The sequence below is a fragment of the Lissotriton vulgaris genome, chromosome 9 (genome assembly GCF_964263255.1).
Source record: "Lissotriton vulgaris chromosome 9, aLisVul1.2, whole genome shotgun sequence".
NCBI classification, from domain to species: Eukaryota; Metazoa; Chordata; class Amphibia; order Caudata; family Salamandridae; genus Lissotriton; species Lissotriton vulgaris.
In genome coordinates this window covers 515,137,607-515,165,000 of record NC_141697.1, presented here as the reverse complement: position 1 = coordinate 515,165,000, position 27,394 = coordinate 515,137,607, and the positions used below count along the sequence as shown (strand labels likewise).

At 45.3% G+C, this 27,394-nt stretch overlaps 1 protein-coding gene across 2 annotated transcripts in view; it reads left to right on the top strand.

Annotated features, from left to right (window-relative positions):
* Nucleotides 1-27,394, top strand: part of ARMH4 (armadillo like helical domain containing 4) — a 732,743-nt gene that overhangs the window by 566,925 nt on the left and 138,424 nt on the right. For both annotated transcript variants that reach the window (XM_086937981.1, XM_086937980.1), the window contains exon 5: nt 27,219-27,250. In XM_086937981.1, the coding sequence (XP_086794107.1) occupies nt 27,219-27,250 (32 nt within the window). The remainder of the gene's footprint in view (nt 1-27,218; nt 27,251-27,394) is intronic.

Sequence of the window (27,394 nt, the reverse complement as noted above, 5' to 3'; positions counted from 1 at the left end):
TGTGGACAGGCTTTGACTGCATTTTGTGTTTTGATGAATCAGTTTGGCGTGCCATTGGCACCAGGTAAGACTGTGGGTCCCTCGACTTGCCTCGAGTTTCTGGGGATCGAGCTTGATTCCGAGGAAGGTTGTTTTCGTCTACCAGGGGACAAAGTGTTAAGATTCAGGGCATCCCTGCAAATGTGTATAAGTGAGTCTAAGGTTAGGCTACATCAATTACAGCAATTGGTGGGACAGTTGAATTTTGCCCTAAGAGTTATACCGATGGCCCGCCCCTTTTCTCGCTCGATCGCTCAAGCCATGGTCGGCCTGAAGGAGGGTCATCATCGCACAAGGCTCTCGGCAGAGGTTCGCCAGGACATGCGCATTTGGTTGGCATTTCTGGCGGATTTCAATGGCCGAATTGTCTGGAACAAACCGGCCGTGTCCTCCGAGGAGCTGGGGCTGTGGACGGATTCGGCAGGGAGCATTGGTTTTGGCGCCATATTCGGCACTCAGTGGTCGGCACAAAAATCGCCGTCATGGTGGCATGAGAGTGGTCTGACAAGTAACATTGCTTTCCTTGAACTTTTTCCCATTCTGGTGGCCCTGAGAACTTGGCCCGAGGGGTTCAGAGATCACTCTGTGGTATTCTGGTCTGATAACATGACCGTTGTTGAGTGTATCAATAGCCAGGCAGCACGATGCAAGTGGATTCTGAGATTGCTCAAGGAAATTGTGTTATTATGTATGCAATTGAATGTAGTATTTAAGGCAAGACATGTCCCGGGGGTGATGAACCAGGCGGCTGATGCGCTTTCTCGTTTTCGTATGCAGGCCTTCTGGGGTTTTCTGCCCACAGCGGACCCGGTGGCAGCACCCTTTCCCGAAGCTCTCTGGTCTCTCGGTGCCCCGAACTACAGAACCTCGTGGGAGAGAGTTTAGCACCCAGGACGAGGAAGGCATATGAAGGGGCGTTCCGTTCCTATTGGGCCTTTTTGGGGGCAGCTAGAGGGGAGCTTTGGGGCCAGGAGGAGTTGGTAGTGAAATTCCTGCTATCTTTACGTCAGGCAGGCAAATCAGTGGCTACGGCCCAGAGGTATCGGGCCGCCATTTCCTTTGTGGCTAGGGCTCATGGGATCCAGGACCCGACAGCGTCTTTCGTTGTGCAAAAAGCGCTACGTGGGTGGCAACGCCTTGAGGGTCGCAGAGTAGATGAAAGGCGCCCGATAGGTCTGCATAGGTTGGCTTTGTTGTTATCTGTACTTCCTGCAACATGTTCATCCCAGTATGAAGCAGTGTTATTCCGAGCCGCTTTTGTGCTAGCATTCCATGGGGCTATGCGGGTAAGCGAATTAGTGGCAAGGAACAAGCAGGATACCAGGGGGGGACTGTGCCGAGAGCACGTCCAAGTCAGGGGGGAGACAATGACTGTCTCATTTGTCAAGTCCAAGACCGATCAGGGTTCAATGGGGGACTGCATAATGATACGAAGGATCCCCGGGTCCTCCATGTGCCCGGTGAGTTGTGTAGAGGAGTATTTAGCACAGAGGGTGGCATCATGGGGGGGGACCTTGTTGAGACACGCTGACGCCACCCCACTGACGAGGTTTCAGTTTCAGCGGGTGCTTGCGATGTCGATTACGGCTGCGGGCTTGAACCCGGGCGAGTTTGGGACCCATTCCTTTCGGATAGAGGCTGCTACAGAGGCTACGGCCAGGGGTCTGAATGTTGAACAAATTAAACGTGTGGGGCGTTGGTCCTCTAATTGTTATAAGAGGTATGTGCGGTTGCACTTGTTGTGAAGCTGTAACGATGTACTCACGCTTCTTGTTTTTGTTTGGTTTCAGTTGCGCAAGCTTACGAGGCGGGGCGGACTATGCAGTCGACCCAACACCGGGCCAGCGGTCATACTTCACCGGCTGTGAAAAAGGAGGTGTGGGTCGTGGGCCACTCATACGTGAGGCGAGCCGCGGACGTATTCAAAGCAGGTGACATGAATCACGTGGCTGGGGAATACGGGTACAGTGTGTCCTTCTACGGAAAGGGCGGACTCTGTATTGACCAGTTTCAATCATTTTTTGAGGGTTTGCTAGGGCGGACGAGGTCACCGCCGTCTATAGTCATAGTACATCTTGGGGGCAATGATTTGGTAACCACTGGTAGACGACTTCTTCTTGAGGCGATGCTTTCCACTGTAAGTTGGTTGGCGAGGAGAGTTCCAGGGTGCACGATTGCATGGTCACATATGATCCCGCGTAAAGTATGGCGGGGGGCTATTTCTGTTTCTGCTCTAAACCATTCAGTAAGAAAAATTAATAACAAAGTGAGTAGATTGTTCCGTTCCAATACACTGCATTCTATTTCGCATGGTTGTATTACTGGTGACAGTATGTATTTGGGGGATGGTGTTCATTTGTCCCGGGTGGGGAACGAGTTACTCATAGGAGACTGTATAGCTTGGCTAAAGACTTTAAGACATGACCTTTAGGTAGGAGTGTTGTGGGGGGTCCGGATAGCCGGTCAACTATCCGGCCTGTGGCGGTAAGGTCATGATCGGTGAGCACTAATTGGAAGATTCCTATGAGTGGGCGTCACCCATTACGGATGGGAGCGCTCGAAGGAGGTGGCCATTGGCCCCTCAACGGGGAAGGCGGTCCCTTCTAAGGATGGGACGCCGAAAGGAAAGGAAAGGCGGTCAAGGCCCCTTCCTGGGTAGGGGGGGCTACAGCCCCCTCCCGGAGAATTTCCCGGGGCCAGGACATCTGCGACGGCAGATGTGGTAAGTTGTGTGGGGTTTGGGGGGGGGTCTACGCTACCTTCTAGATTCCTCACACGAGTCCTCGGACGACCTTTAAGTGGCGTCGAGTTTATTGGGGCCCCCGTCAAGTCAAGGGAAATTGGTAGTTGCACTCGAGGTACACCTCGGTGCGGTCGCCCCTCACAAGTGAGGGGGATATTTCTGGTTAGGGATCTTGACACCGGTTACGACCTTGCCGTTGGCCCTTAAACGTTAGGATGTACAATTTCAAAATTTCAAGTTAGATGTTTTGTAGGATGTTAGTTCGGCTAGGAGAACCTTTGTATTAGAGAATATGTTAAGGTTAGCCAAACATCGCAATGTGGTAATGAAATTGTACATAATATGAAACTGTTATTTTAATGTTTTAATTTTGTTTCATATTTTAATAAATACGGCCGGGAGGGTCACTCCCTCCCGTCTTCCAAAAGTTCAGAACTGTTTCCGGTTTCCCATCCTTGGGGATTGTGTTGAGAGGGGGTGGCGGGTATCTCAGCCATACGTTGTTTTTGTCAAAAGTTGACAAATACAATACCTTAGTGCAGAAAACTATGCAATAAAAAAACGTGTTGCTCGTTGATAAAAAGAGTATCCATGCATTGTCTTATTGATCTTTCTGTGTCATGAACTTTATAGTGTGTGCACGAGAACGAAATATATGCACTTATTCTGGTTGTGCCTATCCATAAAATGATGCACTCCTCTTCATTCCAAACCGGTTGTTTTTATGTGCCACACGTTTGTTAAATAAGACCATTGGAAAAATCAGTATTTTGAGTGTGATATGAGATTTTAATGACTGAAAATATGTTTATGGTTTTTATGCATTTTTGTATTTATTGCAGGTATTGTTAACCGGCATAATCTAAATTATTACTCTGTAACATTCAAATCGTTGTATTTACTGCTCAGATTTCTTGGTAACCTATTATGCTTTTCATTTTTTACTAATGCAACTCAAAATATTAGAAATAGCACAATCTGTACATAATCAAGGTTCCAAAAATGCAATTAATAACTAACAGAGAAACATGCATTAATATTTGGGCAGTATAAAATGTCATCAAATCAAAAAGTTGCACAAATTATTAATCATTATCTTAAGTAAAAGACTCCTTGAAACTTGGGCCTAGAGTTATGAAAAATTCACACAACGCTGCGCAGCCACCACAGGCACTGAGCTGCGTTGCATGACAAGGAGAAAGCAGGAGAGCGCCATATCGACAGTGATATGGCAATTTCCTCCCCTCTCCCTAGCGCCGGCGCAGAATTTTTCTGCTGAGTACCACACACACACCTTTGCGCTATAGTGCAAACGTGTCTGCTGGAGTTTAGCATAGGTTTTGTACTGGAAGGGTGCACTTCCAATACAAAACACTATGCTTAGATTGGATTTAAAACTTTTTCTACGTTGTATGTGTGCTGTACAGTGCAGCACACATGCAAAGTCAGAAAAGAAAGGAAAAATAAACGTATTTCTCCTTTTAACACCTCTTTCAAGCACCACTATTTTGTGGCACAAACCCCTGTTTACTTGTGTTATTAGATAGGGTTTTGAGTCAAAAACCATGGTTGGTTGCACAGCAACACCCATGTACCACCCATGTAACACCCCCTGGATGCCGAGTAACACAAAGCAGCGATTTGCGCTGGTTGATGTTGCTTTTTCTTAAAAACCAATATAATATCAATTTGCGTTGCTTTATAAATCCCAAAAAATATTTTGCTTTGGGTCTGCGTTAAAAAAGTAACGCAAACCCGAGGCAAAGCCTTTGTAAATCTTGGCCTTGGTATCTCCCACAGTCGATCCCCCGAACATACCTCACTTCCAAAAGAATTTACCAAGATTAGGAGCAGACCTTTCGGGATACGTAGGGGACAATTTGACTTACAGAATGAGTCAATTGCCCATATCACACTCTGTTTAATTGTTTTGCTTCCTTAATGTACTTCTCCATTCCTCGGTGGCCACTCCAAGAATTAATCAGTTAACTAATCTAAATGATGTCATGCCCTTACTTGCCCAGGAGGCTCAATTGAATAAGAACTCCTCTTTTTGGGGGTCTATTCCAATATTTCATTTAAAAAAGACACTCCAAAAAGGGTTATGCTTTTCTATCATGGCATTAACTAATTTTATTTTACTTCTTTCTTTTGTACTTGTTTTTTTGTACTTCCATTACATTTTGCATATTTTCTACAAATATATCCAAATTGTTATATACTTGAATCTTAATTACATTTCATCACAGAAAAAGGCTTTTGGGAGCTTTCGATTGCTCCTTCTTTAGTGTCACTCTTTTATCAATGATGATGGACAAATTATTTAAGGAAAATATAATTAAAGTAAATAAATGCTCTTTTTCTTCTTTCTAAAATAATTGTATTACAAGAAGACATTAGGTTAATTTACACATTTCCCAGTCTTCCATTTGCTGATACTGCAATGAATGTTGGCATAACTCTTGTGGAGATGTTCCTTTTCTTGTTCCTATGTATCTGGTCAGTTATATGTAGTATGCTATAGTGTGTTCTGTTCCAGACTGGTGAGGCTCACTCTCATCGAAACACTTTTTGAAGTATCTTTTTAAAAAAAAATGCACAGATGAACCCCAAAGACCCGGATCCTTATGCATCCGGAACAATATGACTTCGAATTCATCGTGATCAGAGATCTTGCTACGATCATGGTGCTAAACAATAGCCACTGTCGGTTTAGGGACATTTTTTCTGCTTATTCATGGACTCCACAAAAAACGCATGTTTGGGTCGAGATTCTAGGGTATGCTATGCTATAATGCCTTTGAAAACTAAAAGACTGTTGGAAAGGGTCCTTTTTGCAGGGTTATCCCCAAACTGTTTGCTTTTTCCTCCTATTTTTTTCCTGACCTGCTGTTGCTGGTTTTAGGACTCTGGGCACTTTACCACTGTTATTCAGTGCTAAAGTGCATATGCTCTCTGGGTAAATTGCATTATGGATTGGTGTTTCCATGATTGGCATATTTGATTTTCTGGTAAGACCCTAGTAAAGTCAGTAAAGTGCACTGAGTGTGGCAGGGCCTGTACATCAAATGCTATTAGTGGGCCTGCAGCACTGATTGTGCCACCCACAGAAATAGCCCTGTAAAGGTAACTCAGACCTGCCACTGCACAGTCTGGGCATAGTTTGTAGCTGTGATGTCGACCTGGAAAGTGCACCCACTTGCGAGGCCCTAATCTTCCCTTTTCTTACATGTGAGTCACCCCTAAGGTAGGCCCAAGTTACCCCTGTGGGTAGGGTGCAGTGTATGTGAAAGGTAGGACATGCCCTGATGAGTGTGACATGTCCGGGTAGTGACGTACAGTGCATTCCGTTTTTCACTACTGAAAGGCTAGCTATCCCATAAAATAGAATGGGAGTTTATTTATAACATCTTATAAATATAGCTTCCCATTGGAACCAGATAGGAAGATAAAGTTTAGTATGCCTGAACTCAGAATGTTAAAATGCATCTTTTAGTGAGGGTGTTTTTTACATTCTGTGTTTGAAAATACCACTTTTAGAAAGGAGGTATTTTCTTGCTTTTCATCAAGTGTGCCTCTGCTAGGACGTGTATTGACATGTATTGCTTGGGAGTGACAGGGGCTGGGGATGTGCAGTGGCTCCAGAGAGTCTGGATGAGTCAGACCTGGGCTGAATAGACCTGTGCTGCATTTAGAGTAGTGGGAAGAGATTTCCTTGCACCTAAATGGACCTGGTCTTCTGTGGACAATGCTGTCTCCGCCTCCTGCTCGGAAGCTGGGCTAGAGAGTACCAAACTGGTTTGGACTAAGCACAGACACTCTCTACCTGAGGACAAATTAATTTGGAGTTGAAATATTGGGGTCCAGACCCCAGAACTTTAGAACTCTTTGTGAACCAAGAAGACTGCCAAGAAGAAGAGCTGGATACGCTGTGAGGAGATACTACCACTTTGCTGTGTGCTTTGCTGTGTTGGCCTGCAGTGGCTGCTTCTATCTTGGGCAGTGAAAGGACTGGACTGACATTTCTGCAACTTCCTTTTTGTGAGTTTCTGCAAGGGCTTGAGGTCGAGCTTTCCCCATGTTCAAGAAGTCTTAGGAACAGCAAAGAATTCAAGTTCACATGTTGCCAGAACTGCGGACTCTGTGTTTTGTGCTGCAACAGAAGAAAAGCAACCAGACGCAGTCAACAATGCCGCTGCCGGCTCCATGTCCTCAAGGCACCGCAGAGGGCACCGCTGCACTTTGCACCGCAACCTGGTCACACTGACGATGCCACCCGACGACTCCACTGAGCCGCTGCTTGCACCGCGACTTGTGGGCACTGCACTCCGCACCGCCTCGCTTCACGCCGTCACCCTGGTATCCCTGACGACGACTCTCCACACGGACATCAACGCCGCTGCTTGCACCGTGACATGCCAGCACCACAACGAGCACTGCATCACTTTGCACTGCAGCTGTGGTCTCACCGACGCTGCTGGACGACCGTCACCGAGCCGCTAACTGCACAGCGACCTTAGGACACCGCACGCACCACAGCTGCTCTTCGCACCACAGACCAGACGCGTGCAGAGGCTGGCGCTCCCGACTTCAACCGTGAGGAGTTTGATCTCCAATGCGTGTGACTTCAAAGGCCGGACAACTCCTGCACTGACCTCCGGAACCGACGCCTGTGGACGCTGGCCCTTTGGAGCTCATCAAGTGGTCACTTATGCCCTCCATTTCTAAAGGTACTGTTTTGCGGGTCTTCCCGACACCGTTGCTGGTTCGCGACACCACGGTCAGCCAGAACTGTTTGGATTTGTTGTTCATGACGCGGTGATAGCCCCAAACAGAGCTATCGACTTCAAGGAACTGTATTTCAAGTCTATTTTGATTACTGAAGATTTCTGAGGACTGTATGGGAGATGTTCATCATTTTTGGTCTTGTTTTGGATATATAAAAATATTGGATATTTTTCTGAACTGGTGTGGTGTCCTTTTCTAGTGTCTTCACTGTATTACTGTTGGTTATGTGCATATGCTTTTCACATTGCCTCTAAGATAAGCCTGACTGCTCGTGCCAAGCTACCAAGGGGGTGAGCAGGGGTTATTTTAGGAGTGTAACTCCCTTACCCTGACCAAGAAGAAGGGTCCCTACTTGGACATAAGTGCACACCCTTGCCAACTAGAAAGCCCCATTTCTAACAGACTGTAACGGAATTCCATCGCTGAGTCTAAGACATCAAAATTCTACACTACTTAAAAGCCAGCAATTGGCACCAGTGCGTTCCATTTTGTAATGATTGGTTGTTGAAATGTGCGTTTTATAATGTGACTTGGATAGATTCCATTTTTCATCATTGTAAATTAAGATACTTTAGAAGCTAGGGCCATGATATCAGGGTTTGTTGGCAACAGAGCCAGTGCAGGGCAAGAATTGTCTACATTACTCTAACTGTGGCCTACCAGCGCTTAATTTGTGCGGGTTCTTGCATGTGGTGGGCACCTGCACTCATTTTTAGAGACTGCAACTTATTTTTTATCCTTTAACCTTGAAGCAGAGCAAAAGAGAGTCAGTCACAAAAGAAAGAAGGGAAGAGAAAGATAGGAAAACGGTGACAAAGGGGGAAAGCAGGGATGAAAAAGTAGTGAGAAAAAGAGGCAGGAAGTGTAGTGGGTGGAAAAAGAGGATTGAGGTGGAACCGGTAGCAGGCACCAGCATTGGTATTCAATTATCCTCCCAGCAGCGTCCGGCGGGCTCCTAAGAAAAACACTGGGGCCCTTAATCAATGTTTTTTTCCCATTTAAGCACTGCGATCCGCTGTCAATGCGCGAGAGAGTGTTGTACAGTACAGAGACACAGCATGCCGTTTTTATAATGTAATTTCAATATGAGTTACGTTAAACTGAATTCTTTTAAGTCATATTGGTATATTGGTCATGACTCACTGAAGCAATAACGCTCTACCTAATTACTAACTGTGCAGTTATTTTAAGGTTGCCTTCGAACGTTCTTTGCCCATTTTAGAGCAATGTAATTAGACATTTTTGCTTAGACCTAAGCGGAAAAGACACCCTTGTAAGCACTGCGGCTGTGGAGGCACTGAGAATGCAAATGGCTGCTTTGCAGCTGCAGCTATTTCCATAATGGGCGTCATTACACGTGGGGGCGCTGGGAATCAATGCTATTAGTCTAGCTACTTCACCATCCACTGCTGCGAAATATAACCCTTCACCCCTGGTCCTTAAACGAGGCAAGTGCTCAAAGCAAGGCCTTTTTTGGACATTGATTGGATGAACAATCGATAGTGTTCTCGGCAGCTGATTGAATATTTACATAATGGCGATATAAAAAAATAATCAAAAACAGGATCATAAACAGGATAGTCTCATGGCCTCAACAGCGAAGTATTGTGCCATATTTGTATTCGATGAAAAATGGGATATTTAGTCGCGTTAGCGCTAAAATGGCAGGACTTCTCCTGACGAAGAAAGCACTAATTATGACTGTCAGAAAACAGAGACAGCAACAACCAGGGTAGCACTAGTGGCCCGATTCACAAAGAGTAAATACGACGTGCTCTTTTAGCACTCAAGATTTATTCCTGACACCCAGGGGTACTTACTGCCCTCCTGAATTCCAGGAGTCAGCAAAGAGTACTACAAGAGTCACATCAATTATTTGTGTGAAACGGGTCTAAACATACACATAAACATCACAGGATACTGCCAGGGTGAGCAGATGTCCCGGATTTGCTTGTACAACACTGGTTTCTCTATCCCGGCATCCCTACACTTTAAAAAAAAATAATTACATGTCCCGTTTTTCAGAGAGGGTTGGTTGAACTTGCACATTTATCACTGTGCTGTGGCTCACATTTACACTGGCCTTCTTATCACACCTGGAACAGAGTTTACTTGATCAAAGAGTCTCCCGCGGTGCTGCGTGGCCTCAGTCACACAGCACAGTAGGATTTAATGAGAGTTGAATCAGTCGCTTTGGAGCCCATCATGCAAGGCAAGGGTCGCATACCTGCCCTTGGAACAAAACTGGGGGGAGGGAGTTTTCAATTTTATAAATTGACTAATATATATATGTATATGGATATATATAGATCTACATATTACCTACTGGCGGTTGCCAGTAGGAAGTTATAGTTAGGACCTAGTTTCCACAGGAAAAGCATTTGTTGGATTGCTTATAACTTTGGCTTCGTTTATTTGAATCTTTAGGAAATTTTCAAAAAAAGAGTGCCCCACTTTGTCTAGTTCTGCATGGAAAGTTTCGGGGTGATCTGTCAAGCGGGGGCCGAGAAAAGGGGGGGAGGGGTTTCCCATGTTAATTCCCATAGAGACTTTAGACACAACTGCAACCTGAAATGCCAAACAGAAGCACACCAAATTTGGCAGAAATCTTGGTCGAGAAAGTATGCTTTTTGTTATGTTGTGTAAATCACCTCAGTTGTTTTTGAGATTTTTATGGGAAAATAAATATAGATAGCGAGGGACGCGGACCCTCCGGGAATCCAACAGATCTCAACCTGAGATCTGATTGCCTGCCAACATATCAATCAGGAAGATCAGGAAGTGTTGGCAGCCATTTTGGGCTTCAGACTTAGCGGAGTCCCTAACAAAAAGGTAAAGAAGGGAGCAGGGTAGGAATACCCTGACCCCATAGGCCTGGTGCGGGGTCCCAAGCATTTTTCGTAATGTTCGCAGTGAAACTCATATAGATTTGTGAATCCCTGAAAAAATCATTTAAAAAAAAACACGGTCTTCCGCACTTGTTTGTCTTTGAGACCCCTGGTGGGCCAGGTGCCGGGGGCATATTTAGCTATATATTATGTGTATGGGGGCACACAGGCCCCCTCCCCATGAACGATATGGGCACAGGGACCGCCTGGCCTAAGCCCTGGGGTGCTCACCCCCGGGAAATAGCTGTTTGCTCTTGCTTGGATGGAGCTTGGACAATTCTTGTCAAATAGTAAGTCTACTCCCAGTGGGTGGGAGCAGGAAACCTGCTCCAGCTCACTGGTAGCAGACTTTTCATCTGTTTGGGCAGGAAAACAGATGAAATTATTCCTCCTGCACGCAGGGAGCAACATTTTTGGCTGCCCCATGCGTCAGGGAGCAATGCTGGCTCACCCTGGAAGCAGGAAGCTGGCTAGGACCGCGAGGGCATTTGGGCTCCCACACAGTCCCCAACATTACACACTGGGTGACCTGTGTGGGCTCCATGGCACCCAGCATCAAGTGCCTCCAGGGTCGGATTTGGATCACAATTTGGCCCGGGCACTGACTAAAAAAAGTGGCCCACATTTGCGGGCATGGCCCACATTCGCAGGCGTGCCCTTTCATGAAACACACAAGGAATGTAAGTGGGAGGATATTGTTCTTGGGAAGGACACAGGGCCAAGGTGACAAAGTCCTAGAAGCTGAGCACCTGAAAATCAGCCAGGCCCCTTCCTATTAAAAAATTATTCCCCAGCCCTCCAGCGCAGCAGCACCTGAAAACAACGAGGCCCCTTTCTCTTAAAAATTATTCCCCAGCCCTCCAACGCAGGAGCACCTGAAAACAGAGAGACCCCAGCTATTTGTAAATTACTCAGCCCTCCCCAGCCCTTCAGTGCCTCAGGGCAATGGTGTGGCAGGAGAGGGGCTAAAGTAAAAACACAGCTATTGGGCCATCCATGGGGGTGGGGGGGAGGCTAAGGTGAAGATGGTTCGAGTTTCCCACATCACCTGGCCCCCATAGTAAGACCCATTCTTCCTCACCCACTTTGCCCTGAATGAGAAGGGCTGTGGGCGAGGACTAATGCAAGCACTGTTTCTGGGCTGCCTGGGCCCCAGGGAGGCTTAGGTGAGAATAACTCATAGGCCTGAGCAACACCTGACCCCCAGAGAGGCCGACTCTGGCACACAATCACCCCTCCCCAGCCCACCATCAGCATGATTGCTTGGCAGGGCAGGAGGTCAAGGGGAGGCCACAGCTGATCATCGCTGAACGGCCGGCCGCACAGCGAAGCTGCTTTCCTCCCCCTGTCAGTTCTCTCTGTGGACTGGTCAAGGGGGAAAAACCAGCCCATAGAGTGCACTGACACACCGGCCCTTCGGCCCATGCCCGCGTGCCCGCAGTGCCAATCCGCCCCTGTATATAGATCTACATATTACCTACTGGCGATTGCCAGTAGGAAGTTATAGTTAGGACCTAGTTTCCACAGGAAAAGCATTTGTTGGCTTGCTTATAACTTTGGCTTAGTTCATTTGAATCTTTAGGAATTTTTTTAAAAAAGAGTGCCCCACTTTGTCTAGTTGTGCATGGAAAGTTTCGGGGTGATCCGTCAAGCGGGGGCCGAGAAAAGGGGGGGAGGGGTTAAAAAAAGAGTGTTTCCCATGTTAATTCCAATAGAGACTTTAGACACAACTGCAACCTGAACTGCCAAACAGAATTACACCAAATTAGGCAGAAATCTTGGTCGAGAAAGTATGCTTTTTGTTATGTTGTGTAAATCACCTCAGTTGTTTTTGAGAATTTGATGGGAAAATAAATATAGATAGCAAGGGACGCGGACCCTCCGGGAATCCACAGATCTCAACCTGAGATCTGATTGCCTGCCAACACATCAATCAGGAAGATCAGGAAGTGTTGGCAGCCATTTTGGGCTTCAGACTTAGCGGAGTCCCTAACAAAAAGGTAAAGAAGGGAGCAGGGTAGGAATACCCTGACCCCATAGGCCTGGTGCGGGGTCCCAAGCATTTTTCATAATGTTCTCAGTGAAACTCATATAGATTTGTGAATCCCTGAGAAAATCATTTTAAAAAAAAGCACGGTCTTCCGCACTTGTTTGTCTTTGAGACCCCTGGTGGGCCAGGTGCAGGGGGCATATTTAGTTATATATTATGTGGATGGGGGCACACAGGCCCCCTCCCCATGAACGATATGGGCACAGGGACCGCCTGGCCTAAGCCCTGGGGTGCCCACCCCCGGGAAATAGCTGTTTGCTCTTGCTTGGCTGGAGCTTGGACAATTCTTGTCAAATAGTAAGTCTACTCCCAGTGGGTGGGAGCAGGAAACCTGCTCCAGCTCACTGGTAGCAGACTTTTCATCTGTTTGGGCAGGAAAACAGATGAAAGGATTCCTCCTGCACGCAGGGAGCAACATTTTTGGCTGCCCCCTGGGTCAGGGAGCAATGCTGGCTCACCCTGGAAGCAGGAAGCTGGCTAGGACCGCGGGGGCATTTGGGCTCCCACACAGTCCCCAACATTACACACTGGGTGACCTGGGTGGGCCCCATGGCACCCAGCATCAAGTGTCTGGGCTCCAGGGAATGGAGCCCAGTGGGGCCAAAATCGGACGACGTGTTCTTGATGCAGAAGAATATGAAGACACCTCCATCAAACAAAGAAGGTCTTACTTCATATAGTTAAGAGGAAGGACCCTTGTTTGGTGGAGATTGACCTCTTTGTAGTCTTGTGGTCTTCTCTATAGGAGGATTCATGATATCACAGATTTGTGGATGAAGACGCAGAGGAACAGTCACATTATTGAAACACACACAAGGTCGCTGGAGACAATTCTTCGTGGTGCATTGTGCAGCTGTAACATAGATTATGCACTAGACATTTACCCAACGAGGTACCACTAACTAATTAACCAGTAGAAAGTACTACAGTTGGGTGGACATTTTGTGCAAAACTGTAGACGCTTGTTGGATAAATAGATGTGTGAGGTTCTGTTCTGTCCAGTAACTCACACAGCTGCTGACATACCTACACATACACTCAGACACCCACTCACACACCCATTCAACCACTCTCCCATCCACTCACTGACTCACACAGCTACTCACTCACCCATACAGTCACTCACACCCCCACAAAACCACTCACACACTCATAGACCCAAACAGCCACTCACAAACCCACTCACACACCCACATACCCACTCACAGACCCATCCAGTCACTGACACACCCACAAAACTACTCACACACCCATACAGCCACTCACACACCACCTTACAGATCCATACAGCCACTCACACACCTGCTCACAAATACACGCATACTCACACTCCCTCAGAACTACTCACACATCTACTCTTATACTCATAGACACTCACACACCCATTCACAGACCCACACAGCCAAGCACCCAACCAGCAATTGATCTATACAACTACTCACATATCAACAAAACCACTCACAGACCCATACAACCACACCCTCAACTACTCACACCCACACAGCTCATCAGACACCTACTCACACACCCATACAACCACTCACACACCCACTCACACACCCAGACAACCACTCACAGACCCATTCACAGACCCATACAGCCACTCACATATTGACTGACAGACCTATACAGCCACTCACACACACACACTCACACAAGCATATAGCCAGTCAGACACCCACTCACATACACATACAGCCACTCAGACACCCACTCACACACCGATAGTCACACAGCCACTCAAATAACATATGTTAGAAATATTAATCATTAGTAGTACAGAAAGAATAGTAATTTAACTTATGCAGTAGCTCAGTAGGTTTCTCTAAGTTTCAGAAACGTTAACGAAACACACTCACAGGATGATTTCTTTAGTGATGTCATCAGTGATGTCATTTGGGATTTCATCAGTGATGTCACTAACCATGTCATGAGTGATGTAATATGTGAAGTCATAAACAGTGCATTGTGGGAGTGTAAGTTATAGTTAGCCCGGGTAACTAGAACTGCTGAATTTCTATGGTTTTTCACAAGTGAAACTCTAGCCTAACTATAACGTCCCTTTAACCATTGTCAATTAAAAACCAAAGGTTATAGTCAGGTAGAGATTTTATACGCACAAAACCATAGAAATTCAAGAGTTATAGTTATCTCAAGTAACTATAACTCATACCCTAAAGTAACTATAACTTGCGCCATCAGTGATGTCATAGAATTTGGATTTGATTTGATTTAAGAATTTGTAGAGCGCACGAATGCCCTGGGGCGTCTTGGCGCTAGATCAGATGTCTTGGCGCTAGAAAATGTTGTGAGTGATGTAATATGCCAGGTAATTAGCAGTGCATGGTGGGGGGCGCAAGATAACTGTAACTGCTGAATTTCTATGGTTTTGTGTGTGTAAAATCTGAACCTAACTATAACGTCCCTCTAAACTTTGGTTTAGTTTTTTTAGTGAATTTTTATGTTTTTTAAAAAAAAACATTTTATTAGAATTTTTATGTTTTTTAATGCTATTTCCTAACTATAACATTCCTGCAACCTTGTTTTTTCCAGTGGATTTCTAGTTTTTTTTAAATGTAAAGTAATATTTAATTACCGTACATTAATTCAACTGCCGCCACCACATGCAGCCAACCCCACATTACGCAAGGTGCCGTGGGGCTGGCCCAAAGGCCTGACTTGCGGGTAGGCCCTGTGCCCACCCCCAACATGCAGCTCACCCTTGCCATGCAACGGGGGAGTTGGCCACAAGCCAAAGGCACATTGTGAAAGGTAGCGGATCCATTGGTCCACTCCACGGCTGCTTTTGGCCCCTGGACACCATTCCCGGTGCATTTTTTTGGGGGATGTGGACACAGGGCCCCCCTCATCGTGCCCCTTTTGGCCCTGGGGACCCACCCCATCCATATATCTGGGGGAAGGGTGCATGCAGCTCCCCTGCCAAGGTCGATTTTGGCCCCAGGACACCATTCCCCAGGGTGTGGCACTATATTTAATGAGGAGGGGGCAAGTAGCCCCCTTCCTAAAGCTGATTTTGGCCCCATGGACCTTTCCCTGGGGCCTGGCACATTTTGTGGAGGGGAGGCATGTGTCCCCCTCCCTAGCCCGATTCTGGCTTCAGGTACCCCATCCCCTAGGGCCCTGTACATTGTTTTAGGGGAAGGTTCTATGTGGTCCCCCTCTCTGGGCTGTTTTTGGCCCTGGGAACCCCATCCCATGAGCTGACTATTGTATGGGGGAGGAGGCAAATAGCCCCCCTTCTCAGGCTGATTTCAGGCCCTGGGGCTTCACCATATCTAAAGGGGGAAAGGGACGTGCAACCCCCTCCCTTGGCCAATTTCGGTCATGGGGACTCCATACCCGGGGCCCATCTCCTTTTTAATTGGTGAGGGAGCACTCGACCCCCTTTCCGGTGGCATTTCAGCCCTTGAGACTCCAGCCCAGGTCTGGCCAACAAAGGATTGCTGCTGTGATGCCCACCTAGGGTACCCAAAATACTATGGGTGAGAGCCACAGGGGAAGCCCAGGGACCCTGCTGCTCCAGGTGACTCCCTGCCTACAGTGGGAGCCGCCATTGCTCCTGCCCACAGGGAGCAGCTGAAAATGCTGCTCCGTGTGGGCGGGAGTAATATTCAGACCTACTTCCCTGTCTTCATCACTGTCTGCAGGGAACCAGATCCAATGTTTGCTTCCAGCTGTGGAGTGTATTTTTACAGCTCCCACCTGCTGGGAGCAGACTTCATGTTTGCTCTCGCTTGGAGGGAGTTTTGAAATTTCTCCTGCCAACCAAGAGCAAACACAGGTTCCCCTATCCAAGCCATTACAGGCAGGGAAACCGTTATGTTCCTTGAACAGAGCAGGAGTCGGCCCTGGGGTATGGGGTCCCAGGGCCATTAAGGCTTTGGGAGGGTCCTAGAGTCCCCGGGGCTGAAATCGACCTGGAGAAGGGGGCCATGCGACCCCTCTGCCTATCACTAAAATGGCTGAGCCCCAGGGGATGGGGTCCCTGGGGCCACAATCAGCCAGAGAGGTGGGCTTTCTGCCCCCTACTTTTAAACTTTGACCAGGGGATGGGGCCCACCAGTGGCCTAAATTAGCCCGGGAATGGGGGCCATTTGCCCCCTCCCACCTTACAATATGGCCCTGTGGTATGGGCTCCTCTGGGCTGAAATTTTCCCAGGGAGGGGGGCTGCAGGACCCCCTCCCCTTCTCAAAATTGGCCGAACCCTGGGCGTGGGGTCCCCAGGGCCAAAATTGCCGTTGGGAGGGGGGCCACATACGCCCCCATATTAAAAGAAACAATTTCCACTCTGGGACATGGCCCACCTGGGGGCTAAATAAAACAAGCATGGGAAACACCGCTTGTTTTTCTAAAAGGATTTTGCTGTGGATTGTCTGCGTATTCACTACAACATTTTGGAATAAAAATATTTTGGGGCCCTGGTATTTATATCCTGCCCCATTGTGTTTTTTCTGTTTTTCTTGGGACTTTGGCTGAGTTCTGAGTCCCAAGATGGCTGCCACCACTTCCTGGTTGAAGTGGTGGCAGCCAACCAGATCTCAACATGAGATCTGTTGAATCCGCACCCCCTCTGTGCCCCTAGACATACATTCATCTTTTTTAAAAATTACTTATAAAGTGCTTAACAGATTTACACCAATATACAAAAAGAGATCTTTCTGGACCAAGATCTAGCTTTATGCCAAATTTGGTGTACTTCAATTCAGTGGTTTGGCATGTCATGTCTAAAATCGATATGGGAAATTGCATGGGTAAAAGGTATTTTGGGACTTCCCCCTTTTTCAAAGCCCCCGCTTGATGAATCATTTGATTACGTTCCAAACAGCTGCTGAAGTGAGTGGCAAACTAGTTTAGAAATTTTCATGAAGATTCGTCAAATGGCAACAAAGTTAGTAGCAAACCAAAAAACGCTTTTCCTATACTATGTAAACTACGTCCTAACTATAACTACAGAGATATATATATATATTATATTATATATATATATATATATATATATATATATTTCTCCAATCCTGGTTTCGAAATCATAAAACAGGCACCGACTCCGTGGGATGTGATAATCAAAGAAAGTCTTTATTCCATGCGATGAAACTCAGACGGGTTTCGACTGACAAGTCCGCCTTGCTCACTACATCTGGATTCACTGAGGTAAGTTTCCAATATATCATGTTACACTCGTGACACACAAAAGAGGTGAGTTGTCATGACAACCGGACAGGGGGTGAAGGACATCAAAGAGTTTGTGACAAGTAGCAAGTCATGCTTCATTTTGTACGAGCAAACTTTTTAACTGTAAATTATATTGAAATAAAAATAACATCTTCCAACTCTATTTACATACGATGGGGCATGTATTTGTTAAAATGTCACAAATAATGAAACAATTCTTCATGAATCAATCGACAGTGAAAAAACACCCACTGAAAGCAGTGATAGTGATGCATGTTGCATGCACATCATACTGCGAGGCAATGCTAGTTTGGAAAAATCTCGACATATTGCCTGTTTGGTCTCTTGCTTGCAATTTGGCTGGTATGTTCCCCCCATCCATACACTGCGTCTGGTATCACTTTACTGTGCACTATGATTGGGATGCTGGTGCATGTTTCCTTGTGCATTTGACCTGTCGTGGGATGGCAGGGTTTGCTATATTTGCATGTAAGTTTAGCCCAAGTGGGCTGTGGGTGTTTAAAAAACCTTTTTTTTTACACTAACAGTGTCTGTTCGATTTCCCCAGTGATTTGTGAGTTCATTTGCAGATGTCAAATGTTGTGTTTGGAAGATCTGCAAGGTCTTGTGAAAAAATAATTTACCAAACTAGAAAAAACGTTTGTGTGTGCCTAAACGAGAGCAAGTTAAAAATGTATGTACAAAACGGGGGATGAATCAGATGTTACTAGGATTGGGTTTGGGAGTGGAGGAGGCAAGTGTAGCAATCTCAGCGCTGTTACATCCTAGTATTAAAGATGTACGCTCATGGCCTCATCAGCATTCATGCCATTCAGGATTTTGCAATCTAACGAGATTATGTATCTGGATTCAAGTTGTCTTAATGCCATCTGTCTGTTCCCCCCTCTGATGTTCTTTTTGACACTGTCCATAACAAAATTTGTTAGGTCCTCCGCCCTACCATTGTGTTGTGTGTTCATGTGGCGGGCCACAGGATACTTAGGGTCATCATTTGCGATGGCCATGAGCTGTTTCAGTATCCTCACATGTATGGGATTGATAGTACTGCCCACGTACATCTTGTTGCCAGTGCACCGCAGCACGTACACTGCGAAATCAGTTTTGCAGGTGTAGTTTTCCTTGAGTTCAAGCAGGGTTTTTCTGAGAGTGGTGGTGACTGTTTTAGTGTATGTTCCATGTTTGCAGGCTTTGCACTTTGTGCATTTAAACTTTAAAGAAGCCTTTCTGGGATTTGAGCCAACTGCTGCCTCTGTCCTGTGTCGGTGCATTGGAAACTAGCTCTTGTTTCATGTATTTGGCTTGTCTGAAAGTTAACTGTGGCAGCTTGGTGCATGTTGGGCCTATGGTGGGATCACAACGGACTAAAGGCCAGTGTTGTGCATTATTTTCCGGAGGTTGGAGTGTTATTTGTTTTACCCCGTGATTAGCCTTGGTGTGTTGTTTATTGATTCTCCTGTGGCTTTATTGGTATTTTTGCTTTTATGAAGCAGATCCTCCTTGGTGCTGGCCATGCTTTTCAGTTTAGGTTTCTATCTTGTAACCTCTCTTGCTGAGTCTCTTAAATAGGCTCTCAGTGGATTCTTGCAGATCTTTCTGAGTGCTATAGTTTCTTTTTATTCGTAGACACTCCGCATATAGAATGCTTTCAATAAGGCTAGTGGGGTGAAAACTTTGGGCGTGAAGAATGGCATTTCCTGATGTCTCCTTTCTGAAAGTTCTCGAGTGTACTTTGTCACCCTTATGGTACAATTCTAAGTCAAGAAACACTATTGACTCTTTGCTGGAGGTGTAGGTAAATCTAAGGTTAAGGGCATTGCTGTTGATGTTGTTTGCTAAATCTAAGGCACTCTGTTCAGTGCCTTGCTATAGAATAAATATGTAATCTATGTAACGCTGGTATATTACCACATTATTCGACATTTCAGTGTGGTACACCCTCATGAGTACTTGCTCCTCCCACCAACCCATATGCAAATCTGCATAGCTGGGGGCGAAGCAAGTACCCATGGCTGTGCCCTGTGTCTGTTTGTATAGTAATCTATCAAACATAAACGTGTTGTTGTCCAAGCACCACTCAGCCATATGTAGAAGCATCAAAGTGTGATGGTTAAAACGTATGTCCCTCGGGCCCAGAAAGTGTTTCAGAGCATTCAGGCCATCTCTATGCCTTATACTTGTGTACAGGCTCTGTAGGTCCAATGTTACAAATGCATACTCATTACACCAATTACAATCAAAAATCTTAGACAAAAAGTCCCCAGTGTCTCTTGTGTATGAGGTAAAGCTTGAACAAGTGGTTGAAGAAAGTAATCAATGAATTTACTCGTATTTTCAAACAAGCTCCCAATGGCAGATATAATTGGTCTGCCCGGTGGACATTTCACATTCTTGTGCACCTTTGGGATTAGGTATAATTGTGGCGTCACAGGGTATTCATTTTTCAAGGAATCTAGCTACTGTCTTGTGATAAGACCTTTCCCTCTCTATTCATACAGGCACGTATGATATCGTTCCTTCATACTGATAATGTTTGTGGCACTGATGCGTATATAGCAGTCTTTGTCCTGATGTTGTAGCATAGCCTCTCTGTTATACATTTCAAGGGGCCAGAGCACAACTTTGCCTCCTTTATCTGAACACCGCACAACTATGTCAGGGCGTTGTTTAATTTTCTGCATGACCTCGGAGTACTTGGTTCTTTGGTTGTGGCTGGGTTTGTTGAAGTCATTACTGCTTGTTCGGGCTAATTCTTTAAGATCTTGAATCACCTTGTCAGCAAATATATCAATGTGGTCTTATGGCATTAGCGAATTGAACACTGATTTTGGTCTGAAGGGTGATGTCAGATATCGCTGCTATTTGGCTGTTGCTCAATGCACCTGTTTCATCACCAATGTCTAATTCTGTCAGTTACTTGAGAAAGGTCATATCTGCTACATTCCAGGGGTTAGGTGCTGCAAATGCTATCCCCCCTGAAGTTCCTTCATTGGTTCTTTCTTTCATGTTGAAGATTTGTTTGCACAATTTTAGTTTGCGAATAAAATGGTACAAGTCTATTCTTGTCTGGGTATAATCAAAGTTTGTTTCCTTGCAGAACGATAGACCTAGAGCAAGTGTTTTTTCCTCATCTTGTGATAAAGCCATAGTTATTAGATTTATTACTGTGTTTGCTGTCCCTGTTGGATCTGTTATCTCCATCTGTTCCTCCTATATGTTGGTTTTGTTCTCTGTGCCATGTCTGCGCCATTGTCTGTTTTTCCTCCTTATGCTCTTTGTGACTGTCCTGTTTTGCATTTGTTCTTGTCTTGGGAGTCTCGGTCGTAGACTCATCAGGCGTTCTACGCATAAAAAAACAAATTCTTCAACTGATGTTGGCACTTTTCTTGGTTGGTTTCCGCTTCCACTTGCCTCAGGATCCGATTCTACTTCAGAGCTAAATTCAGATTTGCTAGGTTCACGGTGTCCCTGTTGATTGCTGTTTGTTGCTGATAGCTGCTGGCGGCGGATGTTTTGGAATTTTCGTGAGAAGGTGTAAATTCTTACATGGAGGTAGTCATTACTGTCGCCCTGGAATTTCTTGGCTTCTCTTTCTTTAATAGTTTGCTCGTGTTTCAGTACTCAGGTTTTTATGTCTGCTAAACCTTCCTTTACGTCTTCTTGGTTGGGCATTTTTTCAAGCTCTCTGCATATTTCCTCGATTTTTGCCAAGATCTTCTCCCACTCAGTTGTTGCAAATTTGATCAGTATTTGTAGCACATTGCGCGATGATTGCGCACTGTTGTCAGCCCATTCCTGGAGCATGGCAGGATCCAGATTCTAGTATGTTGTCGCTACGAGAATCCTCAGTCACCTCATTACGTGGCCCACATCAAGGTATCTTTTGAGGTAAGTGTACTCCCACCATTTGGCTACCTCGTGTTTTCGTAATTTCTCTAGTTCTCCCAGTAGGTTCCTTAATTCATTCCCTGTTGTTGCTGATTGCGTTGTCCCACTCGTGGATGGTGCTGCGGTGCCACAGGCTTTGTCACTGAAAATATCTAGCGTTGCCTCCTCGCGCTCTTTTACCCAATCCTCTGCCATCGCCTTTGGAATATGTGTTATCTTTGACACCCACTGCCTGTAAATTTGAGCCACCTACAGAACTACCTCTCCCATCAGCCACCTAGAGGGAAATTGCAAAACACAGATTGACCACACTATTGGTCTCACCGAGTCTCCGCTTGCCCTCCGGCACTCACAAAATCAGGAGACTCACTTTTGTGCGATCCGATCGGCGCTTGCTGTCCCGTGTTCTTGGCTCAGGGGGGCTCTCCGTTTTCCTTGAATCAAAGAATGTCCACTTGGTTTCCCGGCAGAGGAGAGCACCAGATCGAGGAGGGTCGGTGTAAGAGACTCCGGAATGTCTCTAAATATTTCTTCAATCCTGGTTTCGAAATCATAAAACAAGCACCGACTCCGTGGGATGTGATAATCAAAGAAAGTCTTTATTCTATGCGATGAAACCCAGACGCGTTTCGACGGACAAGTCTGCCTTGCTCACTCCATCTGGATTCACTGCGGTAAATTTCCATTATATCATGTTACACTTGTGACACACAAAAGAGGTGAGTTCCGGACAGGGGGCGAAGGACATTGAAGAGTTTGTGACAAGTAGCAAGTCATGCTTCATTTTGTATGAGCAAACTTTTTAACTGTAAATGATATTGAAATAAAAATAACATCTTCCAACTCACTTCCACGCTCAGTGAGATGGTGAAGATGCCGATTATCTGTGACCCTAGAGTGTGTCTGCTTGGACTGGTGTCTGGAGTTGCGGCGGCTGGGCGGCGTCTGGTGACATTGGCGCTGCAGATAGCTAAGAGGCGAGTGGCTGTGTGCTGGGGGGGCAGGAGAGCGCCTGAGGTTACAGTATGGATGCAGGAGATGGCGTATTGCCGTGATCAATTGACATGCTATCAGGAAGAGCTTCCTCGAGCCTCCCGTCCGAGAGATGTGTGGGGCCCCTACACTGAGTTTCTGCTAGCCAGGCTTGACGAGGAGGAGTGATTTGGCTGTAGGCATGGTGTGTTTCTGTCTTGCTGTCTTGATGTGCTCGTTTTGTGGGGGGGTTGGATGTGACCTGCTGGTCTTGGCCGGCGATGCGCCCTTTTGTGCCTCTGTGCCCTTCTTCTGGCTCTCGTTTTCTGTCGTGTGGTATTGGGAGTGTCCACTGGTGTTCCTACTGATTGTGGTGGAGCATCGCCCGATGTCCTGCTGGTGCTCGGTGCCCAGCTGTGCCCGTCTGCTCTTCTTGTCAGTCTCTGGGTGGGGGGCGTTATTTTGTTGGTTGGGGGGAGGGATGCTTTGATGAAAACCTGAAAATGAAGATCCATGTTACTTTCTGCAGTGCATTGACTTATAGGTATATATCATCTGCCTGACCTCGCTTTGATATAACTGTTTTTGGATGCTGTGACAGGATCATGTATTCGTTGTTCATATTTGCTATATATTTTGGCCGGCCTGTCAGGTTGTAGGCCAACTGCACTGTATTGATGGCTTTACTACACAATAAAGGTCTTCGCAAAAAAAAAAGAAAAAAAAAATTCCAACTCTGTATGCATACAATGGGGAACATATTTGTTCAAATGTCACAAATAACGAAACAATTCTTCATGAATCAATCGACAGTGGAAAAACACCCACTGAAAGCAGTGATAGTGATGCATGTTGCGTGCGCATCATACTGCAAGGCTATGCTAGTTTGGACCCATATCGACATATTGCCTGTTTGGTCTCTAGCTCGCCTTTTGGCTGGTATGTTCCTCCCATCCATACACTGCATCTGGTATCAGTGTCCTGTGCACTATGATTGGGACGCTGGTGCGTGTTTCCTTGTGCACTTGACCTGTCGTTGGATGGCGGGGTTTGCTATATTTGCATGTAATATATATACACACATAAATATTTATAAGAATATGGTAAAACAGAGTGTCATTGCGCACACCCACCACAGGGTAAAAATGAATACAAAGAACTACTAGTCCCATCATGCATGTTGAAAAAAACTCACCTGGAAAGCCCACTGGAGGGCAGTAACATCATCAATTAGCATGCAACACATGTTTTCACAGCATTGGTGCAAGGTTTCACTCCAGCCTGTAAACAAGTACCAGGAGGATCTGAAACGCGTCAGGCATGATAACATCTCTTTGTTTATGCCGGTTTCCAGCCTGTTGAAAAATAAAAACTCAAGGGAATGATCTGCAAAAGAGTGTGTCTTCGTGCTTTAGGGCAACTTGGGAACTATATATTACAGCAGTCCTTCCATGAAGATTGCACCACCACTGGAATACAAGTGGGGCCCTATGTATTTCAAACTGTTTGAAATCTGAAAGTGGAACTGCAGACCGGTGAGAAATGTAAAATATAAACTGGCAATTTCATTGAGAGGCCTACTGAAGGGCTAAGAATATTGTAAAAATGTCACTGTGTACACCCAACAGAGGGCAACAATTAATACTAAGCACTACAAGTACCATCATGCATGTTGAAACAACTCACCTGAGAGGCCCACAGGAGGGCAGTAACATTATCAATTAGCATGCAGACAACCGTGTTTTTAGGTCTTGCCTAGGCATCACTTGCGTTGTCTCTGTGAGACATGCTGTATTCAACATATGGACTTTAAAAGCTCCACCCATTTTCAAGGACTGCCCCTGTTCCATGTGTTGTTACTCAGAGCTTGTGAGCACTATTTCTTCTTTTAAGTTGGAGCAGTCAAGACCAGTGCTCGTGGTTTACAGAGCTCTGTTGCAAAGAGGGCTGTAAATCTTGCTTTTATCTTGCCATATTTGCTGAACAGTCAAAGACTGAGGTCTGATTTGGCTGCAGCTGCCTCCTCCTCCCTCCTGCTTTTGAAACGCACGACGTGGCTTCACGGTCCCTGCCTTCCTTTGGCTGTTGCTCCCTCTGTCTTAGAGCTCAACAAGCATTTGCAATGCAATAGATCCCGCATTTGCGAGAGTTTGAGCTATTGGCATTGTAAATGACAATGCCTTTTATTTATGTATTTTGAAAACCTGCAAGCGGGGCGTAAACACGCACTTTGTACTTATAGTCGTTGCTTTCGAGAAGCACGGCTGGTAGTAACTGCGCCTCTTTTACTGCTAGCCTTACTTCTCGTAAGCAAGGACTATAAGTGTTTACGCACTGCTTGCAGGTTTTCAAAACACATAAATAAAAGGCATTGTCGTTTACAATGGCAATAGCTCTATCAATTATGAGACCTATTGTATTGTAAATGCTTGTTAAAGCGTTGTTGCAAGGTTTCACTCCAACCTGTGACCAAGGACCAGGAAGATCAGAAACGTTTCAGGCATGATTAATCTCTTTTTGAATGCCGGTTTCCAGCCTGTTGAAAAATAAAGAACTCGCTTTAGGGCAACTTGAGAATATCTATCTATCTATCTATCTATCTATCTATCTATCTATCTATCTATCTATCTATCTATCTATCTATCTATCTATCTATCTATCTATCTATCTATCTATCCAGTTTTTTGTACTGAAAATCTGGTACTTTAGCTCATGCATCCCCGATGATGTTGAAGGACTTACTATGAAATGACAGTTCCTGCACCTTATATTCCCATGCTTCACTGTTTGAATGCCTCTTTGTCCCTGTGTTTCTGCCTTCTTGGATCTCAGGCTCAGTGCCTTGATGCCTCCCGGCTTAGTTTGCACTTTAGAAGACTAATATTTATTCATTCATTCAGGCTCCCCTCCTCCTTGTTTTTACCTTCACCTGTGTTTCCCAGTTCCCGATTTCCATGCCCTCGTATCTCCCTGTCCCTGTACCAGCATCCCCAAGTCCGCATGTGCCTATGTTTCTCTGTTCCATGCGACTCACTCTTCTCCCAGACCACGCATTTTTGTTTACATGTCACTTTGTTCCTATGTATCTTCGTTCCAGTGTCTCACAAGTACTATGTGTCTCCCTGTACTCGTGATATTCTATCCTTGCATCTCCCTTATCTCATGCAGTCCTGATCCTATGCCACCCTTGCCCTATATCATAATGTTCTTCCTTTACCCGACCCTATGCATTCCTTTTGTCCTGTCAATGTAATTTCCTTTCCGTGTGTACTCTGGGCCCCACCTCACCTTGCTCTAAGTACCCTTGCCCTCACCTCTATTTGTTTTGACATCTCCATACTGCTGTATCTCCAGGAAAGCATCTTTCTGTTTCATTTGCATTTTTCTATGTTTATTAGTGACTAGGTTGGGTGACATTTGGACATACTATTCTCCAGAAATTCTGGGCCTTTATTATGGTGTGATGTAGATGGTCTTGAATCTTTAAAGTAAAATTGTATACTCCACATGGGAAAGTATCAAGGAAACCATTGTCCGCAGGCTTTGAGAGTAGACCAGTTAAGGTATGAGGGAACATCAAGTATGTAGACGAATGAATCATGTTTGGAGTACTTATTGATGTGATCACTCTTAGGTTTAGAACCAGCCTACCCATGCCCAGGGTGGGGCAGGAGGCCATGTTGGTAAGCCAAAGCTTAGAGACAGGGATGGGTCACAGATAGGCTGCCACCTATGATAATGGTGGTGGTGTTGTCTGGGATGAGTTTGAGGTTGTGCCTTATCATAAGACTGTCCTTTTGGAAAAAGTCAAGTTGTTGGGGATGTCAAGAGATGGTTGTCTTTGTTTGGTGAAAATTATCTGTGTTCCGTTGTGGATTATTAGTTTGAGTGTTTGGAGGGGGGAACTTTTGGGACACCATATATTACAGTAATATGTTTACTCTTTGTTAGCTCTATGTCAGAAAGCATGCAATCTAAGTAAGACCTGAGTCCCGGGTGACCATGCCTTTCAGTCCAGCGAGTTAGGTGGTTAGGATTATAAGCCGAAGGCTGTGGTTAAGTTCAGAGGGATAACAGTCTCTATGTTGTTACTTTTGGTTATATTTATTGGGTCGTTCCATATTAAGACTTCTTATCGATTACTTTACCTTCATTTGTCAGGGTCTAATAATATCTGGTTTTGGAAGTGTTGTTGTGTGGGCTGTAGACTAGCAAAAATGCCATTGTGAAGTTATCTGTGATGCTATGCACAGCTCATGAGGGTGAGAGTTACGGTTGTGTAGATAATTTTACAAAATGTTAGAGTTTTGTGTACAACTGAAGATTTGTTATTGAATGTTGTTGAACGTTTTTACACTGATATTACAAAGCAGAATAAAAATACTTACAATACAAACTTACCTCCATCTTTACCACATTGTTTGTAGGATGTGTGTGTATTGTACATATACACACAAGTGGAACGTATTTTAAAAATGTTATTACAGCATATGGTGTAAACCTTTTTTCTTACATGTACTTTCATGCTTTAAAAATACTGGCATAAATGTTCACTTTTTAAATATTGTGACATTAGAAGGATATATTATATTATTCTATGGTATTTCGTAGTAATCATGGTGTGTTTCTATTTTCTAGTAAGAAACTGGATGGAGAGACTGAAAGACAAGGTAAGACTGTTTCTATCTTCTCCCATTCACCTTTTCCTTCTTCATTTGTGTTTAAAAAAATGATTTCTTGAATCTGTTTCTGTCTTTCTAGGGTACGTTTATAAATATTTTGAATTTCCACAGCTTTTAAGCAGCTGGGATGAT